Raw genomic sequence first — 22,517 nt, 5'->3', positions numbered from 1 at the left:
CAACGGTTACATGAGAAAGCATCCCACAAAACAACTTTAGCAGGTCAAGAACTACTAAGCTACTGCATATTTCCAGAACCGATAATTATTGGCAGAGTCTCACGGCGAAGAACAGCTTCATTCGACTTTTTATTTCTTTCTGCTGCATTTTACTTTGTCCCTTTTTTTTCTAGTTGCAAACAGGAGAGTTTTTTGAATTTAGGATTTCTGAAACAAAACTTGATAGATATCTCAACAATGAAAAGCATTTCAGAAGGTCTAGCAATGCTTTAGGAACCCACTGTGGTTCTCAATACGTCTAAATAATGCCTATGATATGGAGAGATATGAAATGAAACATACACCACAAATCTCCAATAGGAATGGTTTATCAGTATTGTTAAAGGTGGAACAACATGAATGCAATTTAAGATGAATACAAAAAATATGAGATTATGGCTTGATTCTCATTGGTAATGATCATATTGTCTTTCCTTCAGCTGATTATTGATTAATTAGTGCTGAAATTTTCTCTATTTAAACATGAAAAACCATTTGTAGTCCTGCAGAACTTATTAGCAGGAAAAAAACAAACGACCAAAAGAATTGCTTTCAAGGAAAAGCAGGAGAATAACAAGAATAAAGGAGAAAGGGTCGCGACCCCAAAATTGCGACCCCGTTTGAAAGGTGGATTTTTTGAGTATTTATTTAAAATTTTACTATCGAAGTTGTAAAAAAATTTTTAGGATGAAAAACTTTTTTCTTTCTTTTTCTTTCTTTCTTTCTTTCTTTTTTCTTTTCTATCCTCTCTTCTTCTTCTCCCTTCCCCCTCCCCGACACCTCTGCCTCTGACGTAGAAGAACCAGCAGCCATGGGAAAATTTTTTTTTTAGCTTTTTCTCTCCCCCTCTTCTCCCTCTCCCTCTCCCTCTCCCTCTCCCTCTCTCCCTATCCTCCCCCTCCCCGTCGCCCTTCAACGCCAGAATAGGTGAAGCCATGAATTTTTTTTTTTTTGGCTTTTTCTCTCCCCACTCTCATCCTCCCCCTTTCCGGCCACCCTTCCCCTCCCCCTAGTTGCGATCTGGTCGTGCAGCAGCCTGCAATTTTTTTTTTCCTTTCTCTTCCCCTCTTCTCCCTCTCCTCTCCCCTCCCCCTCGCACTCCGACTTGTATTAGAACTTGAAGCCATGGGATTTTTTTTTTAGCTTTTTCTCTCCCCCTCTCCTCCCCTCCCCCGCCACCCTCCCCCTCCCGCTAGCTGCGATCTGGTCGCAGCCCCCCTCCCCCTTTGCGATCTGGTCACACGACTAGATCGTAGCTAGTAGGAGGGGGAGGGAGAGGGGAAGAGGGAAGAGGGAAGGGGAGGAGAAGGAGAGGGGGTGAGGGAGGGAGAGAAAAAAAAAGAAAATGAAGGCCGGTACTGATTCCGGTGCCGGAATAGGTGTCGGCGCCAAGAGCGAAGGTGGAGTTGGTGGCTGGCGACCGGTGACGTGGTAGGTTGGGTGAGGGAGGAAAAAGAAGAAAAGTTGAAAGGAAATTTTTTATGTATTAGATTTGAAGTGTGTAAATTAAAAACTTTAATAAGTTTTTTGGGGTTCCTGTAGCAAAAGTTGTTAAAAAACTAGTAGCATACAAACTTGCAAAAAACTTGAGGTTCCAAACAGGGTCTGCATTTTATAAACAAAACCATAAATAAGATAATATGCACAAACAGAAATTTCCAGTTGCTCCACAGACAATTTACAATTGTAAATATCACTATATACGCCAGAATTAAAGACAAGATGTCAATCAATGTTTCAACCATCTCTTTCTCCACTTTTCAGTCCCTCATTTTCTTCTTTTCTAGGACTTCTTCCACGGAGCAACACGCCGCCCATAGTTCGGCTAGTTGAACATCACCAGGAATTGGTGGCATTTGTCACCCCAATAGTGATAGCTATTAATGCTAGTATCGACTGTGCGGTTTGGAAAAAAAAAAAAAACACTTCGTGAGATATGGTTATTGCCTGGCCTTGCAAAAACTATGTATGTTTTAAGAAAATTGGGGAATGTTTTAAGACAACAAATTAATATGTAAATTCAGAGAAATAAATACTTTGATAAGATTGTAACAAGACTTGAGATGCAGAGAACATGACAAGTTCAAAGATAAAACTTGAGACATTTCCAACAAGACATGGCCCAAATGCATAGCTGATTTGTTAACCAAACAACTGACCTTCACACTCATCCTTATGATCCTCATTTCTATGATTCTAATAATTTTCACTTACTTGTAGGGAACAACATTTGATGTCATATAAATGTAACTCCAATAATACAAAACCTGGCCCTACTATGACTGAGATTTCATCATGTCTCAATGCAATAAAAAGTCGACACACAAATAAATCATATCAAAAGCTCCAGCAGAAAGAGAAGCGCCAAAGAGTGTCATGCATTAGTAAGGACAAATAAGACAAAAGTCCAGTCATCTGCAAAACAATCGAACACCAACAAAAATAATTAAAAAAAAAAAAAAAGATGATAGGTCCCCCCCCCCTTTTTTGGGTAACGGATGCTAAAAGTACACAATTGTTTAGTCAATTTAGAAAACCTATTCAACCTTCTACTCTTTCATGCAGGACAATTAAGATTCTACCCATAACTTTAGCTAATACAAAGAAAAAATGCAAATTTAAATCCATATTCTTAAAGACCATAACAATGTTAGCTTGGTCGGACTATTGTTGTTTAGTATTAGTGGCTCTGAAGGACTAACTTATTCAGTAAACAGACAAAATTACACATATAGCATTATATAAATATAACATAATTACAACGAACTTGAAGATACAAATAAACATTATTTCAGTGGAGGACGGTACCAAAAAGGAAATCAATCTTAAGAGAGAAAAAAACTTACAGCCAATGTGCAAGCGATTAATCCAGGTTTTTCTCTGTAATCCAATCGAACACACAACAAAAGAAAAGCTCCAATGTACCAGGGAATGGCACCAAAGAAAAAGCCAAAAATGAACCTGGTAAGAAGACATTAAAGCAGAATGAGACAAACAGTTGACTAGAAACTTAGCAATACCAATTACTTCAACCAAATACCATTGATGCTACAGTACAATTAAAAACTTAGTAGCACATTAATCTTTTGTCACGACTCAATGATGGAAATCTAGCTTGGATTTAATGATATCCCATGTCCTAAGGTTCGAAAAACTGCCTATATCTGTTGGCCTAACAGTAGGTAAACAAGAATCCCAAAAAATAGTTTTCGTAAAAATTCAGTACAAAAGCAGTATGCAGAATATATGCCATGAATAACATCTTTTAAATGATTATATACCTGCATAACCCAATAGATTTTTTACGTAGATAAAAAACACAAGAACCTACCCAGAAAGCATTTTATCTCTCATATGTCCTCGTGTGCTTTTAACATTCTTTTTGTTGATTACCATTCTCTTCCAGATAAAACAGGATATAGGAGAAAACTCTTATGCATAGATTTATTTTAGCAATAGATGTTGTCTTTCTTCTTTGACGTTATTTCATGCAGTACATTTCAAGTGTCCATGTCTAAAAACAAAAAGTTTATCCTTCTATCTCCATAACAAGCTAATCCAGTAACTATGCACATTAATTCATTTTCTAAAGGTCTTTCAAGGACATACTTTTTCTAAATGGTGTTAACTGAACATTCTGTGACCAAAATATTAGGTAAGGGGCACGCTTTAGTAGGGCTTCATTCAGAAAGTTAAAGTACACTTCAAATGCCACTGTCATCTTCTAATACTACTTTGAAAGTTCAAAGCTCGTTTTTCAAAACAAGGAACAAGATATGCCATGAATATGAGGTTGTAATGCAACTATGGTCTTTTTCAGCACTCAAAAACTTGATTTATGTTCGCTGATCTGGACAAGACATTTCACATTAAAATGGTGTCAGTCATATTTCCAATTCACGATAACTCGTGTTGTCGATAACTCATGTTATCGTTGATGTGACTGACTCAAAATCTTTTACCTAGGAATAAATGGAATACCATCAAAGTGGTCCTCATAAAAATTAGAGAAAGGGGATGGACTAAAGCCTAAGCTAAGTTATTGTGTGTAAAAAAGATGCTTCCAGTTTCAAAAGATCACTTCTGGAGAAAACCTACATCAGTAAATCAATTCTTATATAAGCATCTTTAAATGCTTGAAAAGCTCCATAATTTATATCTCGGTTTGCAGAATGTCTACCAACTGAAAATTTTTAACAATAAAAAACACAAAAGTCCTTTTCTAGATATTTAGACCAACCCTTAGGATAGACTACTTAATCATGCAGGACAAATTACCATTAGATGCAAACCCACAGCTAACCAACCAATATTCAGACTTTCTAGAAGTACTGGGTTTGATGATACACCATTAGTGAACAGACAGTGGATCTGGACTCAGAATCGAAGCATGTGAATTTAGCGTTCCCTATGCTACTAAAGCCAAATAAGGATATTCTAGAATTTCAAAGCATACCCCCATTACAATATATATAAATGTATACGCTGTCCTCAAAGAATCAGCAACACACAGATGGAGGCAAACAAAGAGTCAAAATGGAAACTTACAAGAACCATCCAATTCCAATACCACAGCAAGGCAGCCGATGCTCTCTTATAGGCATCCCTTCGACAACAGCATAACCTATACAAAACAAAATATTAAAACAACAAAAGATACAGACTTTAATATACAAAGAAATTGCTACAACGCCAACCAAAGAACTAATCAATTAATCTTTCACTTCTACAATGTTTTTTCATGATGGAAAAAATTGAATATATGAAATGATCCAAAGATCACAGGCCTAATTGGAAGAATTGACAAAAAAACCCTAATAAATAAAGAAACAGGTAAAATTTGCGAGTTTAATCGTATACTAAGAATACCGGGAACGACGCCTTGGTAAGTATGATGATAACAATAAGGAGGAGAAATGGTGGTGCCAGGGGGAGGTATGGGTTGAGGGAAACCGAAGACCGGCTGAGACGGCGGAGGTGGAGGAGAAGAAAACGGTTGTTGAGAAGTGTTGACTCCTTGGAAAGTACCATAATGATATTGGCGATCAAAAACCTGCTCGTCGTCTCTCCTGGCGGAGGTGGAGATGGTGATCGAGACAGCTTCGTCCTTCTCTGCTCCTCTGCTCATTTTCGCGATTGAGGATACAGAAGCAACGACGTTTCTGCTTGGTGGCGTTGATGTCGACGGCTATTGGGAGATTCTAGAATGGCCTGGGTTGGCCATGTTTTGTTTCTAAATTTGGGCGGCTTGTACCGTGATTTAGCTTAGCTGTTAAGCTTGTCCGTAGAACGAATAATTGAATTAATGCTTCGTTAAACATATAAAACTCAAAAAAACAAATTTCCTTTTTGTTTGTTAGTTTCCCTTGTCATCTTTTACTATATTCAAATTCTCACTTTAATCTCTAAATTATAAAATTATTTTCTTTTAGTCCCTCTAGCTAAAAATTATTCCTTGACTCTACTTTAGTCTCTAGAATATAAAATTAGCCCTATTTTAGATTTTATTTCAGCACGGCAGATTTTATATTTTAGAAACTAAATTATCCTATTCTAAAGTTTATTAACCGAGGTGAGGTGAGAATTTGAGTATAATTGAAGATGTGAAGTAACGGTTGATGCCATTCCACATTCGATCAAGATGCAATGTCAGCCCTCGTTTCAAGCATTTATTGACTCTCTTTTTAATATTCTTTTCAATTTTTTTTTCGCAGTACTTGTTTGCTATTGATTTCTTTCATCAGTATTTAGATTAGACAAAAATCACTGTTCGATTGAACTGGATTCCCAAATACCTTGACTCGTCAACAGCTTCTTGTGGTATGAAAGAATCTAAGAACAACAAGACATTTTTCTTTTTCTAAAGAAAAAAAAAGGAATGATAAAGGAATTTTTTCTTTTTTTTTTTCCTTTCTTTTCAAGATAAAGGGACAGTTAGAATGATAGTAGGCCAATAGGCAATAAGTGCACAATGATTTTTTCTTCAAAATGGTACGCGTTTAATAATGTAATTAAGACGTACATACAACTATGAAAAATGATTAAAAAAATTCTCATGAAAATTGTTTCTACATTTTATCAACGAATATGTACCAAATTATTTCACAAACAATGAATTCCTACCAGCATACATGATACAACTCCTCAAATGCTTTTTCATAAATTAAATTTTGAAATCATTCAGTCGATTAATGATTTACAATTCATGTGCAATTTTGTACACAACATTATAAGAAAAATTTGAGAAGGACTTACCTTTAAGAGGTGTAGATGCAATTATTCAAAATCTTGATCTTTACAATAAAGTCCTCAGAGACCTTCTTATTCCCACAGGATACCCCCGAAATCAATTTCGCAAATAAACCACAGAAACACGCTGCTGGATCAGTATCTCTCTTTTGCACACGCACACAATAATCTGGGAGGGGAAGAAATGGGCGAGGACGGAGGAGAGGCGAAAGCTGCGGCGGGGGCGGGGGCGAAGAGGGTGGTGGTAGAATCACTAGGATGGTTGACGGAATCCTCAATTATGCCCAAAAAGCACAGGGCAATTGAGGGCGTTGGAGCGTCGTCGATATTGGAGCTCAAAGCTCAACTTTACAAGTCTCAGGAGGAATCCAAGAGGGACCGCCTCTCAAGGGACCCCATATATACTTCCGACCACCACCATCTCGAAGTCCACCGTGCTAAGAAGAAGATCACAGCAGACGATCCTTTTTCGCACAGAAACTCCGGTGTTCAAGCACGCGCTGCCAAGTAAGAGAAAATCAACACTATCACTTTCTTTCCTTTCCTTTGTTGGGGGGGGGGGCCGTTATTTTGGAGAAGCATTAGGGTTTGCGGATTTTTAATAGTTATGGGGTATTTGAGTTTGAGAGATGTAAAATTGGGTAATTTGGAATGGAGGATTTTTATAATTCTTTTGTCTCATCAAGGAACTTGATTAACTTTTTCTATTAATTAGGAGTTTTGTAGGGTTTAAGAACTTGAAACAGCATCTCTGCCCTTGATTTGATAGCTATTCTATCTATTGAATGAAATAGGGATTTTTTGGTCTAAGTTGGGGGCTGCTTATGTTATTGAATTGGAGATATGCAATTTAACGGTGCAATTGTTTGACATAGTTTGATATATACATAAAGGAAGGGAATTTGGAGCTTGGATTTGAGAATCTAATGCTTGGCAATTATAAGAAGATATTTATTGTTTCTTTATTTATGTTGGATAAGCTTATGACAATTCATATGCCCTGAATTCATTAGGAGACAAGTCTTATTGGCATGTGAATTCAAATTTGATCATTTAGAATTTAGGATTCATGAATTTAGAGGAGAGGAATTGTCAATATTAGGATTCATAGTCTGTTATCCTTTTCAATATTAGAGCATATATGCATTAAAAAATGAAAAACCAGAAAGCGCGCAACTCAGAGATTTCTGTATTGAGTGCATTTTTGTTTCCAATTAATTTCTGTCTGATCTTTTCTGGTAATGGAGTGTAGGAACTTCATTTCTGTAAAAATAGTGCTCTATGGTAGTCATTAGCTATCGGTATATAGTGCATTGTAGTCTGTCCTTCATCTTTTTTGTACATTAGCAGTCCGGCCCAACCGCACTACTTTCTTCTCCCTTTTCCCTCCTCTTTAAAGCAGTGCACATAGTTTTATGCTTATGTTTCAGTTGTCATATGCTTCTATGTTATAATTACTCCATTTTAAGCGTATGTTTTGTGCGTGTGTATGTAAGACAGAGAGAGAGAGAAGGGGGAAGGGAGAGAGTGAAAGAGAGATCTGGGTTTTAATGTTGCATTTTGGTCACTTCATACTTTTCTCCATTATCATAGATCACCCAATTAAATTCAACAATTTATGTCTTTCTGAATCATCAATAGGGATAAGCTGGAGTTAAAAGCTGTCAATGATGGATCAGCAAGCTATGCAGCATTGGAGAGGAAAGCTGAGTTGTATGAGAAGCTGGTCAGGGGAGAACTTTCTGACGAGGAAGATAAAGAGAAATATTGTGTTGATTTTTTCAGGAAGGGACTTGAGCATGATGAGTTGCAGCAGCCTCAAGGGAATACATCTTCTAACACGGAATGGCACGATGAAGATGGTGGAGATGATGGTTCTGTGGTACCTATCATTAGACCTGTTGGACTTGGACAGACTGCTGCCACTGTGGACAGAAGTGAACATAAGCGTTTTGTCATGTAAGTTCAGAAATTCCTAAGCAATTTATCTTCTAAGTTGGAGGAACCGCTAAATGTGTTATATTCACAGCTTAAGTAAATTGAGAAGAAAACTAGATCATTAGATTGCCTGTTGATTGTGGATCCTTCTGTTCTGCAAGCAGTAATCTTTATAGGGGAGTACATGGGATAAACTTTTATTAACATTTTTGAGTTTCATGATTTTTTTTAGCCTAAAGAAACTGAAAATAGAGTCTACTCCAACTCCCCCTTCTGGATGGTAGTGATGCGTCCAATACTAAAAGTTAAAAGCAGAAAATTTGAAACAAATAATTAATGTTTCTCTTTTTTGCTGGTTGGTGTATAGTTGGTTACTTGGTATGCCAACAATACACACAAATCTAATTTAAAGATTAAGGCGTGGTTTCTTCACTTTAGAAAGTTAAAGACCAGCATAAACTGTATTCTTCCGTCAAAGTATTAGAATGAAAAACGGGCCCTTCTCTTGGGTCCTGTCTGCCAACTTCATTCAGGAAGACAACTGATTCTCTGATGGTTCAACAAGCTTTTGCATGTATGTGTATGTTACTTTTAGGATGCTTCAAATAAAATAAGCATTTTTCCCGAATTACTCAAATTTGCTGATTTTTTAAATTGAGTAGCACTTTGGAGATGCTTTTTCAAATGGTTTTTTATTTTCTTTTCAGTTCTTTAAGGAGAAAGATGTCTTTTCAATTTTCCCACAGCTATTTGCCTACCACTTTTATTTAAATTTTAAACAAATGGATGAAGCCCCATGTATAGGTACTTTTGTTTTAATTGCTGTAACAAGGCTAAATTGTAGTTTTTGTTCACAACTTAAAAAGGATGGAGTAATGATTGAGACCCCAATGATGGAGGCAATTAAACGATCCAGCGGAATGTGTTCTGCGCAATGTTCCTTTTGTCAACACCGGTTGTAATTAATGTCGCAATTTATACAGAGGATTTTTATAATTGTGCTTATAAGAAGTATGATGTCACTCTGCAAACAAATAATGTTATAAGAATTACATTTGAAACATGTGAGTTTAATTGCAGTATAGGATTTGGCTAGGGAATGGGGCATCCACGATCCTGAGATATTGTTCATGTTTGAAGATTAAAATGCATAAAATATGGTTGCTTAAAGGAAATTGCAACAAATATAGAAGCACACACCCATTAAAATTTGGTTGCTTTTAGAACACTGAGGGAGTATAAATTTTGTAAGAGCTCCTTGAACTTTTTAACTTATTTTCCTAATGTGTTCACAGAAGAAATTCAAGATTGCGTTTCCCCTCTTCTCTGCTTTGTTTGCACGAATATGTATTCATTTTTCTGGAAAGGGTCCTTTAGCCGGGGGGAAAAGGGGTTATATTGTTCAATATTGTATTCTGGGGCTTTGAGTAGCTGCCTCTTTTTTTTTTTCTTTTTTTTTGCCTTGCCTAAGATTTTATATCTTGGAAGCTATTATGGAAGATGGTGCTCTTTAATGCCGAGTTGTATCCTTATTCTGAAAGCAGTGACAAATAATTTGGCAGTAAATCTGGGGAAATGGGGGAAGCCGGGAGGGGGGGGGCTCTGTTTTAAAATAGATGTTGTACTTTCACTTTCTTAATAGGATGTTTCAGTTGTAAATTCATTGAAATGCTTTGCTTAGTTATAAATTAGTAGCTAACTTGTTCCCTAGCTTTTCGTTGAATTTAAACTACCTAGAATAAGGTTTCAGTGTTTGCATTTGGGTTTGTACAACTGCGCTCTTGAGCATGCACTTATAATGTGTGGCATGTTAAATTAGGACATTTGTTTTGGACTGGTCTGTACGGTATTTTGTGAAGTTCTTGGGGAGAGATGTGCGATGCTGAATTAGAAGTTTTGTTATAATGAGGAAAAGCAAAGGAACAAACAGAGAAAAATGAATCAAAATTTAAGATGCTGTAATTTTTTATGTTCCCTGGTGAATGTTATTCGTGAAATAGTATGGCGTATATATACAACTTATCTTTTGATATTGTCCTTTACTGTTCACATTTTCAGTTATCTTTCAGTGGTTGATTGCAGCCAACGAGGATGATTTGTGTGTGTGTGTGTGTGTGTGTGCTGGTGGTTGTGTTACTGGAAATGGGTGCTCAAATCTCTTGAATTTGTGTAGTCCGAAAGTTTTTGTTATAATAGCCCATATTGAAGTTCTTGAAAAAGGAAAAGAAGTCCCAGGTGATAAATTGCTAGATGCTAGAGATCCTTGTAAGCGCTACAATTTCATATTGTGGGATATAACTAACCATTATAAATTGAGGATATTCTATAAAATAGCTCTTGCTGTCTCGTTCCAGATGATATATTTGGATATCTTGTTTGTCATAATTATGAACCTTCTTTTTATTATAAATGTCCGACATATTATTACTATATTCCCCATAAACTTCCCACTTCTTTTGTTACTCAGGGAAGTGCATGAAGAAGCAAAACTGGCGAGGGAAAAAGCATCTGACCTCAAAATTAGGAGGCAAGAGCAAGCTGCGGCTCGTCAGGAGAAATTAAAGCGGGCCTATTTAAAAAAGCAGCTTGAAAAATTGAAAGCTTCCTCTAAAGGAGACCAGATTTGACCAACATAGGGTGAAAACTAATTTCATCTGCTTAAAAAAGAATTTTAATCTTTTTAAACGCAAACTCAATCGTTTGAAAATGGTCTTTTATATTTCATTCCATAACTACATTTCTAGTTATTTAGTGGCATTATGTGAGTTTCAGAATTAACTACTCAAGCAGAATAATTTTGTCTCACTGCTACTCACCATTTACTTGTAGTATATCTACAACTCAATGATCTGAGCTGTTTGGTTTACAGATCTGGAAATTGATCATTACCTGGTGTTAATGAGGGATTGAATGAGACTGAAGTTCATCCAAAGTCAAGTCAGTGTTCCCATGGTGAAAGCTGGGGCATGAGATCAAGCCTTGAAGACTTGTATTACTATAATCCCAGTACCTGATTGCCAGTGAAGGCTATACCTGAGATCGTCCATTTTGTCTATCCATTGTTAAAGCATCAGCAAATTTATGTGTTTAGGTGCTTTCAGTTCCTTTGATCATATTCCAATTTGAGGAAACTGGCGACGAACTTGTTGAAATGGACTGTGCCTGGAAGACCAACTGCATTCATATTTGGCCTGATGACGGATAGAAAACAGATTACCTGTATAGAAAAAATGCAAAAGAAGTTGCGCAACGGATGGTCCTCTGAACGCGAGGAGATGTAATTGTTTTTTATTGGTTTAATGATAATTGATTTCATTGGGATGGTTTTTGGGGATGATAACCAAGGGGTCTTGTCTTGTTGGTTTAAAAGTAAGTTGTTTAAACTGAAGCTATTTTTTTGTATTTGATCAGGCTTTTTCTCAAACTGAAGCTGATTATAGAAAAAAGGAGCCATGAGGCGTCGTTGTAAAATACCTTCTGCAATCAGAGAAGTTTACGATTGAAGCAAACTTCCGATTTTGTAAAACAGATTTTCTGAAATCACTTTGTAAAGCGGTTTAAGAAAGGGAAACAGATGTGAATGTAGTCAGGCTCCTAGCGCGAGAGATATGTTATGTGGACCTTATGAAAGGTTCTTTAATTAGCATACAAGTAGAGAAGTGTTAACTTTGATGATATAGAATGTTCTTTCTAAAATTGTTACATATTACAGGAGTGCATCATGGCGATCATAATGTGTACGTTGCTTAAGATGGCTGTTAGGAAACCACATCTACATAGACTACATTTGAGCTTATTTAAGATGGTTTTGTAATCATTCTTGGTTAGCATAGATGTTTATGAATAATAATTCAAGTAAATTGCTTTGTTTTGCTTCCAGATTACCTTCAACATCAAAGTACTACATGCTTTTAGTATTGGTTTTTATAATTTTCACTTTTCCACATTTTAAAAGCAACCAGAACTAAGGACAGACAATGGTTTTCTCATAATTGCACAACATTAAGATTGGAATAGAGTATGCCAATGCAAGGCAATAAATTATTTCTCTGATCTTCGGTTATGCAGAGGTTATATGCCTTGTTGGATTGTGGGTGATGGTGGACAATTTTGGAGTTCAAAATGTTAGAAGTATTAGGGCATCTCCAACGGCGGTGTAATGTCTGACATTGTAATGAGTTATTACACGGCCATCCCATTGTGGCCGTGTAATACCCATTACACGCATCATCCTCATGATGCGTGTAATGGATGGCCCCTATTACAAAATTAAAGGGCCGGACAAAATTTTGGCCAGCAACTTCGATCAGGTTCATTTTTTGTAACGGTAAATTTGCAACGTTAATTATTCAACGGTCAGATTTTAACTCTCTATATAAACACACAATACATATGTTTTTTTTTTTATATCCCACTATTCTACTCTATTATTTCTTTTACTCTCTCACACACTTTTACTCTCTCACTCATTTAATTCAGTTTTTGTGATTATGGATGAAAATTTTAGTAGTTTTACAAATATGTTAAATGCTCCAAATATAGAAAATTCATCATCCTTACAGAAACAAAACCCCCAAAATTTTCCAAATTACCCATTTTCTGGTATTCCTACAAATGTGCAAAATTATGCAATTTCCCCTAAATTTATCCACTTCCAATCATCCATCAAATTTCCAAAATCTACCAAATTTTTTTATATCCAATTCCCATGTATCCTCCAACTACTTATTTTAATCCAAATATGGGAAATCACTAGACATCGGGTATTATAACTTTGGTATGGGTTGTGGAGGCTTATATACTCCGTCGGAGATAAGGAAGGATTTTGATTTCGCCGGCCAACAAGAAAATGCTGCATCAACGGAATCAATGTCGGACTCTCGATTTCCACCATATTCAACACAACGTGGGGTGGATAACATTACTCTCACCAATGAGTCAATGAAATAATCTGATTATAAACGTGTTCCATGGAGTGTGGATGATGACAAGATGCTTGCAAGTGCTTGGCTCACAATTTCTAATTGTAGCATTGTGAGTAATTCTCAAAATGATGAGAGTTTTTGGAAACGGGTCACGGACTACTTCAACGAGAATCGGCAATTTGGGCCGCCAAGAAAATATAAAGCTGTGAAGTCACATTGGCATTGGTTGAGTCGAATGGTCAATAAATTCAACCAATACTACGACAAATTGGTTGGAGAACATCATAGCAGATGGAATGATGATCAAATCAAACAACATGCACGAGAGCTTTTTCACCAGATTAAGAATAAGCATTTTGTACATGAACATGTATGGGTGCTGTTGAAAAATGATCCAAAATGGAAAGCAAATACTCCTATGCAGCATTCTTCAAAAAAGGTAAGGACTAATGAAAGCAGGGCATACACTTCTTCATCTAAATGTGGATACAAGTTTTTACATCGATGACAGTGAAGTACGTGAAGTTCGTCCACTTGGTCAAAAAGCAGCAAAAAAGGGAAAGAGAAAGGGAAAATAAAAAACGAATGAGCAAGATATGGGTAGAGAACTTAGTCAAATCCGGAGGATGTTGAAAGAACACAAAGAAGAAAAATTGCAAGCTATGGAAAACTTAGCAAATAAGTTAGACAATTATAATTTCCGAAGTGATTATGAAATCCTATTAAAGGATACGACAGGCATGTCCAAGCAACAGCTTAAAATTCATGAGCATATATGTTCCATCCTAAAAGCCAAGTATAATGTTCCTTAATTTAGTTTTAATTTCATGGTCTGTAATGTAATTTTTGAATTTTCCATTTTGCATTTGAGTGCTTAATAATTTGTTTGCAATATGTACTTATAGTTAATTTTGCATTTTACTATTTTTATTATAATTTTAAAACTAGCTGTTGAAAACTAGCCGTTGGAAACTAGCCGTTAAAAACTAGCCGTTGGAAACTAGCCTTATATATATATATATATATATAGTGAGACTCCACATATTGAAACCATAAACTCAACACACTCCAAAATGTCTCAATATCCTGATCCCTCTCTTATAGAAGAAGTAAAAAAAATTTTAGCTGATGAAATGGAGGACGACACAGAGGATCAAATTATGATGTTGTTGGAGCAGTGGCAAACGTACCACACTACTTCAAGTTCTAATATGCATCCATGTAGTCGAAGATATTATGATCGAGAGCGGGGTGTCGGGCATGTCCGACTCTTTAATGATTATTTTGTTGACAATCCAGTTTATCCTTCACATATATTCCGCCGACAGTTTCGAATGAGAAGAGAATTATTCCTTCGAATTGTGGAGTCCATTACAAATCATTCTAAGTTTTTTCGAATGAGGATTGATGCAGCAGGCAAAAAGGGACTTTCTCCTCTTCAAAAAATCACGTCAGCTATCCGACAGTTAGCATATGGAGCACCGGCTGATCAGTTGGACGAGTACATAAGGATGGGTGAAACCACTGCAATTGAGTGCTTGTCACAATTTTGCCGATGTGTGATTGATATTTATGGGGCACAATACTTGAGAAGGCCTAATGCTAATGACATTGAACGTTTACTTAATTTGCATGTCGAGCGGCATGGCTTCCCTGGCATGCTTGGTAGCATTGGCTGCATGCACTGGCAATGGAGGAATTGCCCTGTGGCATGGAAAGGTCAATTTGCTCGAGGTGATCAAGGATCTCCCACAATAATGCTAGAAGCAGTCGCATCAGCCGATTTATGGATATGGCATGCATTTTTTGGTGTCGCGGGGTCTAACAATGACATCAATGTGCTCAATCAATCTCTACTATTTAACGACGTATTGCAAGGATACGCTCCTGATGTTCAATTTATGGTAAATGGCACCCAATTCAGTAAAGGGTATTATCTAGCAGATGACATATATCCAGAATGAGCAACATTTGTTAAAAGTTTCACATCTCCTAGAGATCCAAAGAGGATCAAGTTTAAACAAATGCAGGAGACTGCAAGAAAAGACGTTGAGCGAGCATTTGGAGTGCTCCAATCTCGTTGGGCTATTGTACGTGGTCCTGCTCGATTTTGGCATAGAGCAAAACTCAAAGATATAATGTACACATGCATCATATTGCACAATTTGATTGTCAAAGATGAAGGAGATGCAATAAGAAACTGGGATGCTGACGATGATGATCCAAGGATTTCTGTGACTCAAGGTTTGGCCGAAAATTTTCAATATTACCTTCAGAGGAATGCGGAATTATGTGATCGAGAAGTACATCATCAACTTCAATCAGACTTAGTTGAGCATATTTGGGAACGATTCGGAGGCAATAACAATGAAAACTAGTATTCATTTTGTTATTATTTGTATTTTATTTGATTTAAATTATGAAATATTATGTTATGGAGTTCAACTAATTACATTCCGAATTATTAATTAAGTATGGATTATTATGATACTTTCACATTTGAGGTATCAAATATTTGTTTAATTTTCTGCATAATTATTTTTCAAAAAGTAACAATATATTATTTTTGAGAGATAGAAAAGATATATTGTTCAAACTTAAAAATTAATAATATCATTTTTAGAAAATAAAAAATTCAACAGGTAAAAAATTTAATGAAAGTTAATACTTTATTTTTTAAAAATAACAAAATTATTTTTAAAAATTACTTTATTTATTTATGGGATATGAGTTATGCATTATTAAAATAAATATTTGATTTAATTGTGGACCCATGCTATTACACCTTGTGGAGTGTAATCCATTGTGAGTGAAAGTGTAATAAAAGAGGAAAAAGCGGAATGCTGACGTGACATGAAAGCCACTGTGGATGCCCTTAGTAACTTATCACATTTTTAACATTTGGTGTTCAAATAATTGCCATTAAATGTTTCTCTGAAGAAGCATTTATGATTTCCATTACTGTTGAACTTAATTGTTACAGTGAAAAATGTTTTGGCTGTCTTTTTATTCTCTATTAGAAATGGGATTAGGATTCTATCCTATTCAAATTCAGTTTCATTGCTAAAAGATACAAATTAAATTTCATCCCAATTCCAAGTCTCCCATTCCGATGAGAAACAAACATGGCATCTGGAGTTTGTGCGCACGCGCACAGAGACGTACAAAATCTAACCATTTACCCCGCAGATTTAGCATGAGAACACTGGTCTGCCTTGCTAACCCACACCTGGAACTGATTAGCATACAAGGTTGTCAACTCAGATTTTCTTTCTACATTTTTGTGCGAGTTGAAGCGCCATCTGGGCTTAAAGCTTTTGTATTATTGTCTCCATGTGGAGTTGTCTAATTTTATGAGCATCTTTTGCAGACTGGTCATTTATAATATGAGACAATCATATCGAAGCATCTTTGTTTTGCTTGAATAGAAGTTCAATAGGTGCAATGGTACAGAGACATTTTTGTTATAAATTGCAGTGGAAATGTGCTTCCAACCCGAACAAGTAATTATTCAAAGATTACTTGTATGATTATTCACGATATAATACTAAAAGGGACCATTGTCTCTATATAATAATAGCAATAACAATAATAAAGAGAACAGTGTGTGTACCGCATATAGCTGTAATTGCACCAATTAGACCAGGCTAGACAGAGCCACAGAGGACTCAACTGAGGCATCAAGAGCTTCTGACAACCAAAACACAGAATAGCTGGAAGATTCTTCTTTTTCCACTTACCATTTCCTATAAAAACAGCCCTTTCCATGCCATTTCAATCACATCAAGCCTCTTTACACTACCAATTCTCACTACGGGCATTTCTTTCAGCTTATTCAGTCACTTTGTTAAGCATGAAGAGTGGGAAGGTAACCATGGCTGTGACCATTTGCATCATGGTTTTTATGGCTATTGCCACCATTGGAGCAAATGCTGATCACCGTGAATTTGGAGCTCCTGCACCATCACCTGGGCTGGAGAGTTCAGGGGTTGCTGTATATGCTCCTGTTGTACTGGCAGCCATGGCTTCTTTGGCTGCCTGGCTGCTTTGAGTTTTCCCCATTTCTTTCTGAATATTGTAAAATGGGAGTCAGATTATCGCATTCTGTTACCAAATCAAACTTTTGATCATTCAGCCTCCCAGGCTTTTCAGCTAGAAGCTGCATTTCAGGTTCCTCAGTTTAATATGATTACCTTCTTATTAATTGTCTTATTTTATAAAATGTCCAACCTAAACTTGGAAAATGGACCAATATTAAGATTTTTAAGGTACAAGCATCAGAGGAACCATCTTTAGCATGAATTTCTCTTGATGTTCTAAGCAGAAAATGTGACATGTTCAAGGACAGACACGAATAGCCTTCTATGGTTTTTTTTTTTCGCTTTCTATCCATTATTATGAGAGGTGAAAGGTAAACCGTAACTTATCCCTGCAAATGCAAGACTTCAGAAAGGAAACTAGAGGATAGATACGGGAGCAGTAGAAACTATGGTAACCAAGCCAAAAGTTGAGAAGACTTTATGCTGATAGATAGGAGAAACATTAGAAAACAGAGACTACAAAAAGACTGGTAGATGAGTATGAACAGAGTGTGTCACTGTGAATGTGGAACAAAGGTCATGAGCTGCATGACTTGCTCATACATCAGACTTTCAAATGCAACTGAATTCATCAGACTTCTCATTATGCCCCTAATGAGTTGATGGTACGAATAGAATGATATATCTACCACAATCAGCATGACATACTATATCATAATTATGGTTAGTCATGGTGGGCATTGGTTAGAAAGGGTTACAGCCGGTTTACTTCCATTCTATCCAATATATAGGCCTCCAAGTGAAGCAGGAGAAATCAGTCATCCCAAACGCGTATATTTGTGATTTTTACAACATGAGACCAGATTATATTCATATTATTTGGCGTTAATATCTGGGGTGGTCATTTTTTCAAAAATCTAGGGAAAGCCACATTGGTTCTATCCTAATACTCAAGTAGAACTTTTTCTGCTATCTTCTGACTGTAGGCTAACGTAACTAGTTGCCTAACTATAATAATAACTATTCTCCAGATAAGTACATTCCTCTATGCGTGAATCTTCTAGTGACATGTCATGTCTAATGCTTCAGGAGCTTGAAACTGAGCATCACATTCATGTATTCAAGTTGCTTTTTGGTCCCTCAAGCAAAACATATCAACCAGGTACAAAATCTTTCAGCAATTGTTTCAATCAAGGGACCAAGTAACATCAATCACATCAAATAATGTAAAAGTTCATCTTAATGTGGTTCCTTTCCCATGATAAACATTGTAGGTTTATTTCCACAGAACCTAAACTCATACAAGAGCCAAGTTTCTGGAAGGTACATTGATAGATGTTTTTGCAGGGACAAAGGTTACCAGACAAGGAAGCATGCTTAAAATTCTAAATACGCAACAGGATATACACGAATAGGGAACCAAAATTTGCAAAGAGACAAAAGATTGAAAAGTGAAATAGATTTTCATCTATTCTAAATTCAACCATGTAATCACCGCTGTTTTATGGAACCAAAGAGTTCCTCAAATGTCCGTTTCGCAGCTTCAGCACGAGCAACTATCTCTACAACTTTATAATTAGATTCTGGATGAAGCAATGCCTCAACAGCAACTTGAGCAACCTGATCTCTGGATATTGAGCCTTCATAAAGTGTGTCCTGTTTACAGGTTCAGGATTATGATTAGTACATGTACAGATTGGCATGATGGAATTGTCTTAAGTTCAATGTCTTACCTCTGGCTCCATTACTATATTTCCTGAAGGTGGATCATTCCTTAACCCACCTGGTCTTATGATTGTGTAGTTGATTCCTGATTTCCTGATGTATTGCTCTGCCTGAAGCTTTGCTATTAATACAAGTCCCAATGCATTCAGAATTATGTAGGCTGGATTTAATAATTGCCCCATAGCAGCACCATTTACTAAAATTGAACTAATAAGGATAAATCTATCAACCCCACGTTTTCGGCATGCTTCAACAAGGTTTACTGTGCCGAAATTGTCAACCTGCAGAAGTAGATTCATACTTCATCGAAGACCACCACGTAATATATTCCAATGGCAGAAAAGATAGGTAGCTAGAAACTAGATATATAACTATATAAGATGTATTGCAACCATAAATTGAATCTACAATGCATCTTCCACATGAAACAAACAAAAACTTTGTGAAATTCCTTCTCAAGTTACTGCTCTCAAGACTGCTACTATTTCTTTTCTTTTTTTTTTTCGGTTTCCCTTTAGTCTCCCGGTTTCTTTTTCTGTTTTTTCCCCTGGAAATAAAACCTGTTAACTTGAATTAAAAGTCACATTCTAAGAAATTAGAACATTTTCCGAAGAAAAGTGAATAGTTAGTTGTTTCATTCATCATGGTAGCCAGTAGCAGAAGGAAACTCTCTTAAGACACATAGCTCAAAGTTGAGACAAAGAATCTGTGTACGCCATGAACACGATTCAGCTCTACCTTCCTAACTGCAGTGGTAACTACTCCTTGTAAAGACAAGAATGTTGAAATAGGGAAACAGAACCCTGTCTTAGTCTTAATCACTTCTTTGTAAAGACAAGAAAGTTGAAATCGGGAAACAGAACAGTATTATTCTTGATCAATTCACCAACAACTCCCAGCCCTTACAGTAACTGAAAACTTTAGGTCACAAGTACTTGTGAGCAAGATAAAAAGGGCAATTCAATTGGAAAAGGAGAATTTTGCTCTCCTATTTCAAAAGAATCATTCAAGGTAAAACATTAATGAAGAAGGATACTTTAACTATGTCGTCTGGCATGTGATAGATGCTCTATAACCTACTAGTAATCTAACCTAGTCTCAGAACTGCTTTTGAGTTTCTTCCTTGAGATCTTGGCTCGGCTTAACCTTTATATTCCTATTTGGTACCAGACTCATGATTGACCCACTTCTCTTTGCTTTGTCAGGGTTATCCCTAACTCCAAATGCAAAATTCAGACGCTCACTTCCTAGTCCATTGGGATCTTGACTCACTTTTACTTTCTCAACTCCCTTATACTGTTGAGTCCTAAGTATCAAATTATGCTTTTACCTCTTCAATTGCCTCATTTCACTTCGAGTTGGCATCCCCCGCTTCTAGTTTGCCAATGAAAAATGTATGGCTACTGCAACCATTATGAGATATTTCAAAGATCCTATATTGTTGGATCAAAGCTCCATAAACTTAATCAGGAGTCAAGGGGACTGTTTGATGTCCTGAGTTCATGTTACACCAAGCACATCCTGCTGGAGTAAGTAATGCACATGCCTTTTTGTTTGCATCCCTAGAATTATTCACTCATATTTTAACTTTCTAACCCCAAAATTTTATAAACAATAATCTGTTGGACCAATATTTCTATAGGACATGTGAAAGATGACGTGATGACTTTTACCAGCAAAAAGTTGAAATTGCCTTAAGAGTGATAGCTATAGGCATTAACCTTCCATGGAGCCAATAAATCCCATGAACGTGGAAAGCCTGTTGCACATATTACTGCATCTGAATCATCACCAATGGCATCAGCTAGTTTTGCTGAACCCTCTGTTACATCTGCATTTATCTGAAAATGAAATGGCCACCAACATCAGAACTGCAGACTGTACAAAACTCAACTTAATGGTATACCGTCTCTCATTTTTTTTCTTTTTCCTGCATCTAATGAATTACCTAACTTGTTGATCTTTATAACCAAGAACTTAAGTAATTGTGACTCCATTATGCAACATTGTAGAATAGAGAAAACGCAATAGGCATGCTCCAAATTACTATTGCAACTGTAATGTGTGCCCCATAAACTTGAATCAAGATTGCTCAATCCAAACTTCTGAATGGTAAAGATCCAATTAAGGATACGGATAACTTCTAATAGTAAAGGTCTGTGACAGACATGACTGGCTTATCAGGAAACCAAAACCAGGAATATCCAAAACGTAACAATGTTAGAACTTCAAGCCGGTTTCACTGAAAATTATTTATAGAATATGAAATTTCCTTCACACTTTCTGAATATTGTTAAGTAGCCAATTGGTTCTTAAAAGACACATCAAACAGTATAGCATATGATCTCATGCATATTGTGAGACTGTTTCTGAAAAGGAAAAAAAAAATCTTAACAGTGCATACAGATCTCTACTGTAGTAATTTTGTCAAGAAATACTACGAGATGAGAGCCAGAAGAATCCTCTTCCAATTCCACTTTGTGGTGTGTGTAATCAGTTAATTATCTCATTTTCTTTTTAATCACATTAAAAAAGAGACATACTTGAAAACTACAACAAAAAATAAAGTAGCTTATTGCTCTGCGTTACCTTATTTCACAACTCCAATTCTACAAAACAAATTAGGCAAAAATTTGTATATGCCAAGAGTACTGAAGCAAACACTCACAAATTGAAGATCAGGGTTCGCAGAAAAGGTTGTTTTGGCCTTATCAATATCCCGGACACCAGCCTTGACAGCAAAACCTCTAGCCAAAAGCTGCTTAACTATCCTCTTGCCGGTGCTTCCAGTGGCACCAGCAACGAAGATTTTCTTCTTTCCACCCCTGCTGCCCTCCTCGTTCTCTTTCACTTCACTACTACCTTCCATCTATAGCCAAACAAAAATGGAAACTCACTTACCATCCATGTTCAGACAAACTTGCAAATGTACATGCTCTTTAAATTGATGACGGAATTTCAATTTTCAGGATCATTCTTTCCTGTATTTTTAAGAATTAATGTCGTATGCGAAAACTTTAATGGGGTGCAAATGCAGATTGAAGAGCATATAGGGAATTATTCATACCAACGATGCTTTGAGGTCGATGGACCGAGTTCTTCTTCTGCAAGGGGAGAGGAAGATAGAAAAGGTTTTGTTGGTGAAAGGAAAAGCTTGAAAGAGAGAGGTTTTGAGGAGAGTTGTGGCCATTTGTTTAGCAACAACGGTACTAGTAGATTCTATTAGCTTATAGACACCAGTAGATTACCCGCCACATCTTTTCCTAGATTAGCACTGGTACATGTCTCGCCGTAATCAAGGGTGGAGGTAACAAAATTACTGCACAGTTAGTAGGCGGATCAACGGCCTCCACAGTTACGGAGTTACCCACCCTTGACGACTCGACGTAAGCATGTCAATAAGTAGAATTTGAATTGTATATTTTGATTCACATCTAATCTCAATTCTTTGATTCAAATCTGGTCTCATTTAATTTAGTTAGATTCATATCTAAACTGAAAATTCAGATTGATCAATCCTTGGTTTTGATGATTAATAAGTCAAAATGATGATTTGAACAATATTTTCAGTGAAAATTTTGCGAGAACAAATATTCAAACA

At 36.4% G+C, this 22,517-nt stretch overlaps 3 protein-coding genes and 1 pseudogene across 8 annotated transcripts; 2 read left to right on the top strand and 2 right to left on the bottom strand.

Annotated features, from left to right (window-relative positions):
- Positions 1 to 1,625: 1,625 nt before the first annotated feature.
- LOC113707846 (large ribosomal subunit protein eL20z) lies at positions 1,626 to 5,330 on the bottom strand. 2 transcript variants are annotated; one of them, XM_027230186.2, is made up of 4 exons: positions 4,909 to 5,330; positions 4,588 to 4,663; positions 2,886 to 3,000; positions 1,626 to 1,935 (listed from the first exon to the last, which is right to left on the bottom strand). In XM_027230186.2, the coding sequence occupies exons 1-4, from the start codon at positions 5,165 to 5,167 to the stop codon at positions 1,876 to 1,878; spliced, it is 510 nt and encodes a 169-aa protein (XP_027085987.1). In that variant the 5' UTR covers positions 5,168 to 5,330; the 3' UTR covers positions 1,626 to 1,875. The 2 variants fall into 2 exon arrangements, with proteins under 2 accessions (XP_027085987.1, XP_027085986.2); XM_027230185.2 differs by lacking the exon at positions 1,626 to 1,935 and adding an exon at positions 2,059 to 2,454 and having other exon boundaries at positions 4,909 to 5,325.
- Positions 5,331 to 6,423: 1,093 nt separating this feature from the next.
- On the top strand, positions 6,424 to 11,807 carry LOC113709133 (uncharacterized protein At4g18257-like). Of its 3 annotated transcripts, XR_003452563.2 has the most exons (5): positions 6,425 to 6,795; positions 7,930 to 8,247; positions 10,694 to 10,863; positions 11,096 to 11,503; positions 11,638 to 11,807. XR_003452563.2 is itself a non-coding variant. In XM_027231889.2 (4 exons), the coding sequence occupies exons 1-3, from the start codon at positions 6,473 to 6,475 to the stop codon at positions 10,851 to 10,853; spliced, it is 801 nt and encodes a 266-aa protein (XP_027087690.1). In that variant the 5' UTR covers positions 6,425 to 6,472; the 3' UTR covers positions 10,854 to 10,863; positions 11,096 to 11,566. The 3 variants fall into 3 exon arrangements, 2 of the variants coding, with proteins under 2 accessions (XP_071921098.1, XP_027087690.1); XM_027231889.2 differs by lacking the exon at positions 11,638 to 11,807 and having other exon boundaries at positions 11,096 to 11,566; XM_072064997.1 differs by lacking the exons at positions 10,694 to 10,863; positions 11,638 to 11,807 and having other exon boundaries at positions 6,424 to 6,795; positions 11,096 to 11,566.
- Positions 11,808 to 14,223: 2,416 nt separating this feature from the next.
- Positions 14,224 to 15,672, top strand: LOC113708361 (protein ALP1-like; annotated as a pseudogene).
- Positions 15,673 to 18,413: 2,741 nt separating this feature from the next.
- LOC113707881 (uncharacterized protein At2g34460, chloroplastic-like) lies at positions 18,414 to 22,178 on the bottom strand. Of its 3 annotated transcripts, none has more exons than XM_027230264.2 (5): positions 21,984 to 22,176; positions 21,585 to 21,785; positions 20,638 to 20,757; positions 18,925 to 19,197; positions 18,414 to 18,847 (listed from the first exon to the last, which is right to left on the bottom strand). In XM_027230264.2, the coding sequence occupies exons 1-5, from the start codon at positions 22,104 to 22,106 to the stop codon at positions 18,683 to 18,685; spliced, it is 882 nt and encodes a 293-aa protein (XP_027086065.1). In that variant the 5' UTR covers positions 22,107 to 22,176; the 3' UTR covers positions 18,414 to 18,682. The 3 variants fall into 3 exon arrangements, with proteins under 3 accessions (XP_027086065.1, XP_071921225.1, XP_071921224.1); XM_072065124.1 differs by having other exon boundaries at positions 21,585 to 21,897; positions 21,984 to 22,104; XM_072065123.1 differs by lacking the exon at positions 20,638 to 20,757 and having other exon boundaries at positions 21,984 to 22,178.
- Between the last annotated feature and the right edge of the window lie 339 nt (positions 22,179 to 22,517).

The sequence above is a fragment of the Coffea arabica genome, chromosome 9c (genome assembly GCF_036785885.1).
Source record: "Coffea arabica cultivar ET-39 chromosome 9c, Coffea Arabica ET-39 HiFi, whole genome shotgun sequence".
In the NCBI taxonomy this organism is placed as follows: domain Eukaryota; kingdom Viridiplantae; phylum Streptophyta; class Magnoliopsida; order Gentianales; family Rubiaceae; genus Coffea; species Coffea arabica.
The sequence above is the reverse complement of the archived record's forward strand: the minus strand, read 5'-3'. Positions and strand labels throughout refer to the sequence as shown.

Excerpts from the sequence above, each read along its gene's own strand:
- LOC113709133 (XM_027231889.2), top strand. The coding sequence starts at position 6,473 with ATGGGCGAGGACGGAGGAGAGGCGAAAGCTGCGGCGGGGGCGGGGGCG. Across the intron at positions 6,796-7,929 it reads GTTCAAGCACGCGCTGCCAA|GGATAAGCTGGAGTTAAAAG; the intron begins GTAAGAGAAAAT and ends AATCATCAATAG. Across the intron at positions 8,248-10,693 it reads GAACATAAGCGTTTTGTCAT|GGAAGTGCATGAAGAAGCAA; the intron begins GTAAGTTCAGAA and ends TTTGTTACTCAG.
- LOC113707846 (XM_027230185.2), bottom strand. The coding sequence starts at position 5,167 with ATGAGCAGAGGAGCAGAGAAGGACGAAGCTGTCTCGATCACCATCTCC. Across the intron at positions 3,001-4,587 it reads ATTGGAATTGGATGGTTCTT|GTTCATTTTTGGCTTTTTCT; the intron begins GTAAGTTTCCAT and ends TCTTCTTACCAG. Across the intron at positions 2,455-2,885 it reads TAATCGCTTGCACATTGGCT|ATGACTGGACTTTTGTCTTA; the intron begins GTAAGTTTTTTT and ends ATTGTTTTGCAG.
- LOC113707881 (XM_027230264.2), bottom strand. The coding sequence starts at position 22,106 with ATGGCCACAACTCTCCTCAAAACCTCTCTCTTTCAAGCTTTTCCTTTC. Across the intron at positions 20,758-21,584 it reads CGAACCCTGATCTTCAATTT|ATAAATGCAGATGTAACAGA; the intron begins GTGAGTGTTTGC and ends TTTCATTTTCAG. Across the intron at positions 18,848-18,924 it reads ATATAGTAATGGAGCCAGAG|GACACACTTTATGAAGGCTC; the intron begins GTAAGACATTGA and ends ACCTGTAAACAG.